General features: G+C 43.0%; 2 protein-coding genes across 7 annotated transcripts in view; one reads left to right on the plus strand and one right to left on the minus strand.

Moving 5' to 3' along the window:
* Positions 1 to 961, plus strand: part of ACAD9 (acyl-CoA dehydrogenase family member 9) — a 35,692-nt gene extending 34,731 nt beyond the window's left edge. For both annotated transcript variants that reach the window (XM_020798485.3, XM_078385390.1), the window contains exon 18: positions 648 to 961. In XM_020798485.3, coding sequence (XP_020654144.3) covers positions 648 to 748 — 101 coding nt within the window. In that variant the 3' untranslated portion in view covers positions 749 to 961. The remainder of the gene's footprint in view (positions 1 to 647) is intronic.
* CFAP92 (cilia and flagella associated protein 92 (putative)) overlaps positions 1 to 12,172 on the minus strand; it is a 116,201-nt gene that overhangs the window by 6,924 nt on the left and 97,105 nt on the right. For all 5 annotated transcript variants that reach the window (XM_078385363.1, XM_078385364.1, XM_078385362.1 and 2 more), the window contains 7 exons: positions 11,316 to 11,598; positions 8,929 to 9,093; positions 7,299 to 7,511; positions 5,010 to 5,154; positions 3,743 to 3,900; positions 3,244 to 3,410; positions 2,395 to 2,492 (listed from right to left, as the gene is read on the minus strand). In XM_078385363.1, the coding sequence (XP_078241489.1) occupies positions 2,395 to 2,492; positions 3,244 to 3,410; positions 3,743 to 3,900; positions 5,010 to 5,154; positions 7,299 to 7,511; positions 8,929 to 9,093; positions 11,316 to 11,598 (1,229 nt within the window). The remainder of the gene's footprint in view (positions 1 to 2,394; positions 2,493 to 3,243; positions 3,411 to 3,742; positions 3,901 to 5,009; positions 5,155 to 7,298; positions 7,512 to 8,928; positions 9,094 to 11,315; positions 11,599 to 12,172) is intronic.

Here is a 12,172-nt window from a genome sequence, read left to right on the forward strand (position 1 = left end):
CCTTGAGAAAAGAAGACTGAGGGAAGATAAAATAGCGCTCTTCATATACTTGAAAGGTTGTCATAAAGATGAAGAGCAGGATCTGTTCTTGATCATTTCATAGCGAATGTAATAATGGGCTCAAGTTACAGGAGGCCAGATTTTGATTATATATCAGGAAAAACTTCCTGTTAGAGCAGTACAACAATAGAACTAATTACCTCGTAAGGTGGTGAGTGCATTGAAGAGAAGGTAAGTTTTAAGAAAGTTATTGGTTTGGATTCCTGCATTGAGCAGGGGGTTGGACTTGACGGCCTTATAGGCCCTTTCCAACTCCATTATTTGATGATTCTATGAAAAGCAAAGAGTGGTCCTCACCAACCAGATAGGCGGGGTATAAATTAAATAAATAATAATAATAATAATAATTGTTATTAATGTTGACACCATTTTGGTCCATGGAAGATGTCTTCAAGTATGCGTTAAGAATTTGGATGCCAAAGCAGGCCTTCTCTGTTATATGCTCTTCCTCATAATTAGTACTAACATGACAGATGGCTGCTACCATCTCAACAGCTTGTGTTTACAGTCTTTGATTTTAAAATTCTGTTTCTCTCATTTATATGTAGCTCTAAAAGAATTGTTACTTCTGTTTCTGTTACCCCTAGATAATATTGAAAATATGGATGACAGTATTAAAAAAGTGGCCAAGCAGGTGCTAGAGAAAAGAACCTATGTTTGTTCACATCCACTTGATAGAACATTCTGATGGTCGGGAAAATGATTCCACTGATGTCTAAAGTGTTCCTACTTTAATATACCACTGGAGCCAAATATCCCACAGTACAACTGAATATATGAAAACAAGATCTTCAAGTTTGTCATTAGGCAAAGTGTATGACAGACAGAAGTCTTCCGAACAAGACATGCTTTCCAACAGCTGCAGTGTAATTTGTTGTAAAATAAACTATTTCATTATATATACCTGAATTGAGAAATATGAAACACAATCTCAATGGGGCAGAGGTAAGTGCAGAGGAAGATGGCTAGAATAGTGAGATTCTATCAGGAACAGCTGGAGGAGTGGATCAGGCACAATTCAGGGAAAACCCAGCATCTCTCTTCAGCTACCCTAAGGACTATTGTGCAGTTGATGAAGCACATGTTTTGTTGCTCCAGAAGATGGGGTGGAATCAAATGGTGGAAAGTGCAAGGAAGCAATTTTTTGCTACACATTAAGAGAAGCGTTTTTAATGGAAACAGCTATTTGCTAGTGTAACAGACTGCTTCGAAACAACAGGCTCTTTTTCCTTAGATGTACTCTAATCAAAACCTGGGTGGCCATCCATCAGTGATATGATACTGTAGTTTCAAGCACACTGCACCAAGTAGGGTAGCTGACTGGATGACCTAGGTATACTTGATTTTTTTTTGTATTATTTCAGAAATTCAGTGCTAGATTACTGAATGGTGCCAATTCTAGTATCTCTTACCCAACTAGATAAATCAGACTCCAGATTATTATGTACCTGATATACAATCTCTAACATGCCCCCCTTCCCCCCCCCCATACTCTTTGTTTTTAACAAGTAGAGGAAAGGTTCTCCCCTGCTGGTGGGTCATTTACAGAAATGAATCCTTGAGAAATTCTAATGCACAATTTAAGAGTCTGTAATGCCTAATTATGAACAATCTTTTCAGTCTTTGTTATTTCAAAATGGGTAATTATTTTGCCTGGAAAACTATCAAGGGACTGGTGGGAACAGGAGAAATGACAAGTGATCTCTAAATTTTTACCTTCATCATCAGGGAACTGCCTCTATTTATTTTATTTATTTTTTAAAAAATTACTCTGCCTTTCTCCTTAAGAAAGACCCAAGGTGGCTTAGATTATTAAAAGACAATATTGAAAGCTAAGAATAGTATACAAATACTGAAAATGATTTTAAAAAATACCACGCTAAACAATGATAACAAAAGCAACATCAAAAACACACTTGAAGTAGTAAGGCACAACCCTATATTTAAAAAGCACCTAGGCAGCCAGTCACTAAGGGAAAGGTTGCCTGAGGAGAAAGGTCTTTCCCTGCTTAGAGAAGGACAGCAAAGATGGAGCCACGACTGACCTGTGGGAGGGACTTCCAAATTCTGAGAGCAGAAACAGAAAAGGTCCTCTCCCATGTTCCCACCAAATACACCTGTGAAGGTGGCAGGACGGAGAGAAAGGCCTCTCCTGATCATCTTAACAGCCAGGCAGGCTCATAAAGGGAGATGCTGTCCTTGAGATAGTTCGATCCAAGCCATTGAGGGCTTTACATGTTAGAACCAGTACCTTAAATTCTGCCCAGAAAAGGACTGGCAGGCAGTGGAGCTGCTATAACAGGAGTGTTATGTGATCTCTGTACCCAAGATTACCTGCATCCTGTGTATCATTTTTTAAGATGTCATCTTTTAAGTGTATTCGTTGTAAGGGCCACCTCTTGGATTGAAACAAATGTTTATGGCAGACTAACCTAAAAACAAGAATAGATTGTTAAACATTTGAAATCTATCTCTAGCACTTTATGAATTGCCTTTTTAAAAAACTGAAACCAGGAGTCAGTCAGCCGAGGGCTCCATATTGTTCCCCAATGCTGTTTTTCAGGCTTCTCCCAAGCCAAAACATAAGGTCTTTTCCTGTTCCTGGAGGCATATAGGAGCAAAGATTTTTTTTGCATTGGAGGGCCCCATAACCACAAAAAGCTCAAAAAGCCCCCCAGAATTGGATGGCCAGTCACTTCCTGTTTTGAGTTTTATCAAAGTTTGGCCATTTTGGGGGAGGGTGTGGGAACAACAGGGACAAATATCTGGCCAGGCCTAGGTTGCCCACGCCTGATGTAAACTTTCATGATACGATGTGAGCCATGCCCAGCTTTAGAGGGGCTGACTTGTTTAGAAAGGAATGTCAGACTTTACATTTCACAAATCACCTCTTTCCAGTCAAACTCAGATGTTGAGAATAAAGGTGAAAATTTCATATGTGCTTTTTAGAAAGCATCTATGGTTGCAAAAGGTCTTGGCATTAATCATCCTTCCGAGTGGATGGGCAAAACTAGAAGCCTGGATAAGGTAATGACTAAATTCTTGCTGGGATTTAATTCATAAGAGAAGATCTGTAATTATATACACAGAGAGACAAGCATAGATAAATAGATCAATATGTCTTTACAATTTCTTTTTGACACAAAAGAAATTACACAGTTACACAGAAACCACATAATTTACCTGAAGTCTGCACCTCTCAAGTTTTTAAAAAAACTGTACTTCCGGTCATAGCATGGAATTATATTCTTATTCATTTTCAAGCTTTGGGAAGTGTCAGCGCCAGGAACAAATCCTTTGCAAACAGTGTCGTCAGCCACATCATCAAGCATTCCCAAAACAGGAATAGGCTGGGGGAGAGAGGGGAGCAGATTTCACTATACAGCTTCTTGGTGAACAAAGAGATATCAAACGATTAATTCTAGCCTTAGGAACTTGAAATGCATTTGAGGCTAAAGCTACTAGGAAATCATGGCCACAGGCTAGGAAACAGAACTGAAATAAGACTGAACAGAATGGATACAGGACTGATATATCTTTCGAGTCTCTTTACATATGTCTTGGAGTTCAAGACATACACAACATCTAGGAAAGCTTCCTGAATTATTTTATGACAGTGTCTTTTCAAATACACCTGGAACAAGTGTTTCTGATGGGTTTGTGATTTCTAAGTAGATGTTACCTTAATCTTTAGGGACAATTTGACCGGTTTATCTTTCAGGAGTCCTTGGAGGCATGCTAGCTGGCAACTGGCTTTTGGTCCACTTGAAATGAGCTCTGTTGCTGGACAGCACCTGTGGACTTTCAGTGCAGTGTTGCAACGTGCATCTTTTGGAGGGTCTTGTATTCAGACATGCCCGTGAGAAAAGGCCAGACAGAACAGGGTTATGAAACGGCTATCACATTATTTCTTTCAGATTAAAAAAAAATTAATAATGATTAGCTGATAAGTAATTCTGAAAATGTCCCTGTGGAAATCGGCCTCGCTAAAACAGTGATTTGAGATGGAGTGAGGCGAGCCAGGACAACAAGATGAACCTACCATGACCATTGTAAATGCATTAATAGCATGAATCACATCACTGCCGTCCTGATATTCTTCTGTTTGGCCTTCCTACATTTTTAGTTAGTTTAGTTTAAACAGAGATGGTGAACTAGTGGCCCTTCAGATGTTGCTTGCTAATGACTCCCATCATCCCTGGCCATTGGTTAGGTTGACTGCAGTGGGAGGAGCTAATGTCCAACACCTGCCCTAAAATCCTCTTAAAACTGACAGTCCCACTAGCTTAGAGAAATACACCTCGGAAAGAGGCTGCCTCTTTCCTGCAGTTTCAGAAAAGAGGCAGGACTGTTATGGAAACACATCTATTTTCCATTTAGCTGGGCAAGTTTTGCATCTGAATATGGAACTATTACAATTCCATTACGTGGAAAATGGCCGCCAGCAGCCCTCACCCCATTCCAGGAGAAAAGTTACTAATAGTTTCCCACCCATCAGAAGCAACAGAAACAAAGGTGTTCTTCATGTATTATGTAAGAGATCATGGAGTTGTTTTCTACGGCAGATCCCTCAGTGGCTGCTTTAACAAAAGCCTCCAGTCGTAAGTTGCAAGTAACTGCGCAGGTAATGCCACAAAACCTGCTTTCACACATTACATTACAGCAATGCTATGAGAATACATGTGGATGAAAGCAGATCCCAGGCCATTGTGGTAATGTACATAGAAAGGGCACTTTGCTTCCCTAACAAGGAATGTCACTGTGATGTCCAGCAATGTAATCTCATTACACAGATGCCCTATAAATTGTACTGAGGCACTTTATATTATGCTATTCAGAATCCACTGAGGGTTAGTAGATCTCTCAGCCCTCACCATAAACACTTTTGCCCTATTTGCCCTTTCTTAAGTAGTTAGAACAATAATGGGAAAGTACAAAGTAATATTAACCTTCTCTGTGGGTGTCGGGACTCACAAGGACATATGTTGGTTTTTTATAAAGCTCAAAATCAATGTTCCGTTTATCCCAGCTCCATCGGTCTCGATCCAGGACTGGCTTCAGACTGCCAGCATTTAAAAAGTTCTCCTGCCATTTCTAGACAAAAAATACAATATTTTAGAAAGTTTAGGGTAACGTACATATTTAAATTAAACAGCAATCTCCTACTTTGGAAATACAATATACTGTACTGAAACAGACGGTATCTTCCACGAAGCAACTCCCTGATGTCAAGTAGTAAAGAAGTAATTCGATACACAGAGGAAATTAAAGCTCAAAACTAAGCCCATTATTTAAAATAGCACCTTGCTGGTACTTAGGTCCCAGTTTGGGCTTATGTTTCTTGAACACTAGCTCTCATCTGCACAGAGCAAATATCTTTTGAAAGATGAGAGTACTTTCCAGAGCAGTTTATAACAAACCATGGGGAGGAGCAGCTCAAAGCAAAAGTTTTGGGTTTAGGGGGGAAAAAAGAAAAATGACCATGCTCTTGGACACAGCTGAGGCAATCATGTCGCTCCCAAGTCCAGGGACAACCCATTCATCTGATTAGTATAAGAACTGAAATTCAGTCTCTCAGAAGGATATACCTCTGGCTCATGAGTTCCACTATTTCAAACAAGCTTTCAGCATTTTCCTTTCTTAAACATCAGTAACCTTTGAAAGGGCTCTATTTTGTTTTGGCCCACCGTCTCAAGCTTGAAAGTTGAAAATCATGCCTTCCCATCTCAACCCTCACCTCTACATCATGAACATTTGTCCTCACAAATTAACAGTCCAGCTCTTGGACCATTAATTTGTGAGGACAAATGTTCATGCTGTTCACCAATGTTCACTCTGGTCCATCCGCTCGTAATCTCGAGTTTAGACCACAGTATCCTCCTGGGAAGGCTCTCCGAGTTGGGAATCGGTGGCCTGGCACCTGCCTGGCTCCGATCCTACTGGGAGGACCGTCCTCACAGAGTTCAGCTTGGGGAGAGTGTATCGGACCCGTGGAGTCGCAATTGTGGGGTTCCGCAGGGCTCGATTATCTCCCCAATGCTATTTAACATCTATATGAGGCTGCTGGGTGGGGTCATCAGAGGGTGTGGAGCCTCGTGCCATAAGTATGCTGATGACGCGCAGCTCTACATCTCCTTTTCACCTACTTCAGTGGATGCTGTTCTGTCCCTTCAGCGTTGCCTGGAGGCTGTACTGCAATGGATGCAGGAGAATGGGTTGAGGCTGAACCCAGACAAGACGGAGGTCCTGAGGGTGGGTGGCCCCTCCATTGGTGGCTTGGGAAATTCCCTCTCTTTTGGGGGGGATGACTCATCACGAAGAGTGAGGTTCGCAGCTTGGGAGTACATCTGGACCCGGCGCGCACCATGGAAACCCAGGTGGTGTCAGTGGTCCGCTCCGCCAACTACCATCTGTGATGGATTGCCCAGCTGCGTCCCTATCTTGATGGTGGGGCCCTCACCACTCTGGTCCATGCGCTCATAAAAATGCTTGTAATAGCATTTTTTATTTACCACTTAAAGCACAGTATTTTCAGTTCCATTTAGTTAAGAATGGAAATGTCCTTTTCCATGCTTAAACTAACCACCATATATGGGCAGACAATGCTCTTTTTCAGAATTAAACTCCTGCTAAAATTGCCTGCGCAGAAGAGAGCAGTCAACTTTCAAGGATAACGAAGCAAATGCCATGCTAAAATATGAGACAGCAGAAAAATCAAACTCCAAATTAATATTTTTAAATATATTGTGAGGTAAAACTTGGGGATTAAAAAGGAAATGAAAAGTTAAAGAAGTTCCTCTTTAGGAAATGAAGAGATCCTTCCCTGGCACTGAAAAGGACATCGAAGCAAATGCCTGGTGAGTCCATATTGGAAAGAAATCCTTAACTGAGCCTTAACACCCATCACCACCATCAATTGCCTGGAGAGAGAACTTAAGGAATTTCAAGAATTGAACAGAGAACATGTAGTCTGAGGAAGTGGACTTGTCCATGAAAGCTCACATTAAAATATAGCAGTAAATCGTTAAGTTGTTACATTTTTGTCTTCTTTTTTTTCTCCTTTGTTTTGCCTGATATGTTAGCACAGATTAAAATGGCTACCTCTTCTAAAATTACTATGTGGGAAAAAGTAACATTTCATGTACCAGCTTTCTCTCACAGAACTGTTGTGAGGATAAAACACCAATCTGAGCATGCTGCAGGTGTGACAAGAATGTGAAAGAAAAAGGGGCTGTTACCTCTTTTAGCTCCATCAGCCGTGCCTCATCTGGCATACGAGGATGCATGTTGGCTTCAAAGCTGCTCTTAAATCCAGGATACACAAACCCTTCGGATGAGAGCCACAGCTGCTTTGACTGTCGCTTGGATTCCTTCAGAGTGCTCTCCACATCCACGGGGTCAAACATGCCTGACAGATATTCATGACCATAAGCAAACCTCTTTCCAGGTGCCTAAGACAGGATCAGTGTTTTGAAATATTTCTTTTAGTCATCCACTAGGGTTCACCACAGGTGTCTGAACTAAAACGAGGAGACTGAATGCATTTTCCAACTTAATTTCATAATAAATTCCTGTATACATGCCTAACATATGGCTGTGATAAATATATGGGCAGTAACTGGATACCCAGTATGGTGTAGTGGAGAGAGTGACAGATGAAGGAGGCCTGGGTTTGAATCCCCACTCAGCCGTGGAAACTAACTAGGGCTGTAAAACTGGTAAACCCACTCCTTAAATATCTCACCCTGAAAACCTTATTGGGTTCACTGTAAGTCAGTTTTGACTTGATGGCACACGACAACAGTAAAAGTAACATAATGTACATTATTAAAGAGTTAGCTGGCTAATTTATCACTATTGTTATTTTTGTGTATATTGTAGGTACTGAGAAACTCTGCAGATGATCCTCACTTTGACATACTGGGTTAAAACGAAAATATGAAAGTTCTGAAATCATGATTCTGTGTATAGTACTGAGAGTTAAAACCAAGTTTAAGCACGTGCAGCTGGGCTAGATAAAGAAGACATTAGCAGGCCCTCCATTTTCCTGAAGATGGTACTGAAGTGGGTTGGAAAACTGCTGAATGATCTGTGATGTCAGAAGGGAAAGCAGAAATCCCTAGAAACTGGACAGATGCATCTTCTGTGGGCAGATCCCTTCTGGCTGTGGAAGACAGATACTGGATCTATCTCCAGATATGCAGCAGTGTTAAGAATTCAGAACATAGCTTACACATCAACCTGTGGAAATGCCTCAGATATGTGAATATTTCTGGCCAGTTTGTACTGAACTTTAAAATGTAGGGCATGTTACTTATTTGTAACACCGTGATTCTTCAAGTACTCACACATTTGGGTTCTGCATGTCCACTGAGCGGTAGCTAGAATGCTCCAGAGCTCTTTAGACATTCTCCTCTCCAGCTCTTATCCAGACATGCTGAGATACTCCTTAATGGTCCTTCTTAGTTACCCCCAATGTTTAATGATGATAATGAGACTGAGGGTAGCAGGGTGAGTTGCATGAATTTACAAATGATCACTCAAACCACCACCGCTACAGGTAAGTAACCATCATTAAAGTTTATACCATACATGGTGGTGAAGAAGAAATGGGAAGCTTTTCTGCAAGTAACTGGGAGGAAATTGGCCACACACAAATACAGGAAATATTGATAATCATAGGTGACTGAAACAAATAATTAGGCAACAAAGCAGAAACAAATTTTGTTGGATAATTTGGCCTAGGGTCAGAACTGAGACAGGACTCTAGAATTCTGTGAAGCAAACAATCTGGCTATTGCACATACATGCTTCAAGCAACCAAACAGATGACATAATTAAACAAGAATGTATTAGTGGTTCTCTCACCTGAGCCATCTCCTGACGAAGGAGTTTTTTTGCAATTTCTGCAGAATTCAAGGTCTGACAACTATAGTTGAAAACAGACTTGTTATCTGAAGGGAAAGCCCTGATGGTTCTTGGGATTTCCCTTTGTACCATCTTGCTCAGCAGCGCCACATTCTCAATATTAGCCTGGAAGAACATGGGCAATTATTTTCATCTTATTAACTCTCTTAAGATACAAGAATGCCATACTGAAAATAAACACTAGAACAGTACCATGGAGTTATCAATAACTGGATGGTAAAATTCAGCCAGGCACTAAAAGTAGTAAGCCAAATCTGTCCATCTTTTGAAAGCACATCTTCTATTCATATATGGATATTATTCAGAATGCACTTTAGATCGTCTTCAGATAATCAACAACAGCTGATAGATATAAATGTGAATTAAAACCTGCTGGTGGTGAGTCAAAGCAATACATTTTTTGTGCTGAACTAGCTAAATCTTTACAGTGACTACAATTCAGCTTCCCTACCTCTGATACACATCCATCGACAAAGGTGCTTTCACCAGCTATATTTTAGAAGTATGTAAATGGCTAGAACTTTAAAGAGGACACAAGCGGCATGCAATATGATTCCTGGGATTCTCTAGTGAAACCTTCACAGGGCTCTAGAACTTGGTTCTTTCCCTAAGGTGAGTCAAAAGAGATCACAAAATTCCTTACTTGAACCAAGTTTTTATCAACCTTCAAGTTTACCACCTTCAGATGGACACTGAATGTTGGCTCTACATAGGATTTGCCTTCTGCAAATTACAACTGTGGAAACAATCATTTCAGATACACAAAATGCCAGCAACTTGGGCTACAGTTACTAAGGGGTAGATTTCACTGAGCTCAGCAGCACTGACTTCTAAGTAAACATGACAAAGATGACACATACAACATTGGAAACATAATGTACATATACTTGTGTATTTTTAGTAACTGAAGAACTTCATGTTAGAACTAAAATGCTCATCTCCTCATAAGCTTGTATTTTAAAAAATCTTACAAAAGTTGCCCTATGCAGAAATGGGGGTACAGTGGTGCCTCGTATAACGAGCACCCCGTTTAACGAAGAAATCGCATAGCGATGGCTTTTTTGCCATCACTTTTGCGATCGCACTACGATCTTGCCTATGGGGAAAAATCGCTTTGTGATTTTTCCCCATAGGCACCATTCTCCCCCAGCTGAGCGGCGAGAGCTTTGAAGCCCCGCTGCTCAGCTGGGGGAAAATGTCGGCAGTGGGCTGCGGCCTCGGAAGGACCCCGAAGCCACCGTCCCCTGCCGACAATTCCCTTCCGAGCTCTCAAAGGGCCCCCTCCGATATTGGAGAAAGCCCTTTGAGAGCTCGGAATGCTCTCGGCGGCGGCGGGGGAAGGGTACGGGGGTGTTGAATGGTCCTTCCGGACACCGTCCCACCCTGTCCCCAGCACCGGCAGCCTCCCCGCGCTGCCTCCCCCGGCTGTTCTCGGACTTCTGGAAGTCTGAGAACGGCTGGAGAAAGCGGCGCGGGGAGGCTTCAAGCATCGGGGACAGGGTGGGGGGGATCAGGAAGGCTTGAAGCTTCCCCGCGCCGCTTACCCAGGCCGTTCTCGGACTTCCAGAAGTCCGACAACGGCCTGGGTAAGCGGCGCGGGTAGGCTTCAAGCCTTCCCGATCCCCCCCACCCTGTCTCCGATGCCGGTAGCATCCCCGCGCCGCCTACCCCAGCCATTCTCGGACGCCTGGAAGTCCGAGAACGGCTGGGGAAAGTGACACGGGGAGGCTTCAAGCGGTGGCTGCAGGGTGGGGGGGTCCGCACCCAGCCTCCCCCGACGGCTTGGATCCAAGCCGTGGGGGGAGGCTGGGAGGGTGGTGGGATTGGGATGCCTTTCAGGCATCCCGGGCTTGGATCCCACCCGCCGCCGGTTACCCTTGGGTAACCGGCAGCGGGTGGGATCCAAGCCCGGGATGCCTGAAAGGCATTCCCATCCCACCACCCTCCCCCCGCGGCTTGGATCCGAGCCGTGGCGGCTACCCCAGCCATGGCCGGACTCTAGGGAGTCCAGCCATGGCTGAGGTAGCCGCCGTGGGTCAGATCCAAGCCGCGGGGGGAGGGAGAAAACCAGATAATCCGTTCCAATTGGAACGGATTAACCGGTTTTCAATGTATTCCTATGGGAAATGGTGCTTCACATAACAATGTTTTCACATAACGTTTTTTTTCGGAACCAATTAACATCGTTATGCGAGGCACCACTGTACTTTCAAATGAATGGTCCTGCACATGTGCTTGCTATAATAATAGCCCAAATCCCAAAGGCTTAAAACAAAGATACATGTGAACAATTTGAAAGCCCATCTTCTATTGCTGAAGACAATCACCTGAATGTAATCTTCCGGTGTCCGATTTTCCATTTCCTTTTTTCTCAGTATATACTCTTCATTATGGTTATCCAAATGGGAATGCTTATCTTGTTCCATGTGGAAACACTTGATGGGAATATCAAATATGCCTGAGATTTGTGGGCACTGCTGAACATGAAGGTCATCTTTATGCAAAGGAACACCAAACTCTAGGCTCAACGCTGTGATCATTTCTGCAGATGGCAAAAGATTATGATGGATCACATCCCTTAACCTCTTAATGTGGCAAATGTAATCCAGCCTGCAGAATGAAGCAAAGGGTGAGGAGGAGAAGGTGAGGTAGAATATATACTCTTTTGGCTACACACTGTCATAAAAAATGCAATGCTTTATTTTAAATTCAATCTCTTTTCACTCTGCCAACTGCACAGCTCAAGGAAGACTAGACATATTAGCGAAGGCTTTCACGGCCGGGATCTAATGGTTGTTGTGGGTTTTTCAGGCTCTTTGGCCGTGTTCTGAAGGTTGTTCTTCCTGACGTTTCACCAGTCTCTGTGGCCGGCATCTTCAGAGGACAGCAACCTGTACTTGACCAGAATACAGGTTGCTGTCCTCTGAAGATGGCAGCGACAGAGACTGGCAAAACGTCAGGAAGAACAACCTTCAGAACACGGCCAAAGAGCCCGAAAAACCCAGAACAACCAGAAGACTAGACACTTTATCAGCTGCTGTGAATGCTTTGCTACAGCACTGCTTTTCAGGCTAATGTGTGCTTCCGGGGGGGGGGGGGGGAGGAGGCAGAGCAGGAATGGTGCGGAAAGAAATTCTGAGGGAAGGTTCAAGACTGCATCCTGCAGCAACCTCCCTCACCTGCA

Source organism: Pogona vitticeps, chromosome 2 (genome assembly GCF_051106095.1).
Source record: "Pogona vitticeps strain Pit_001003342236 chromosome 2, PviZW2.1, whole genome shotgun sequence".
NCBI lineage: Eukaryota > Metazoa > Chordata > Lepidosauria > Squamata > Agamidae > Pogona > Pogona vitticeps.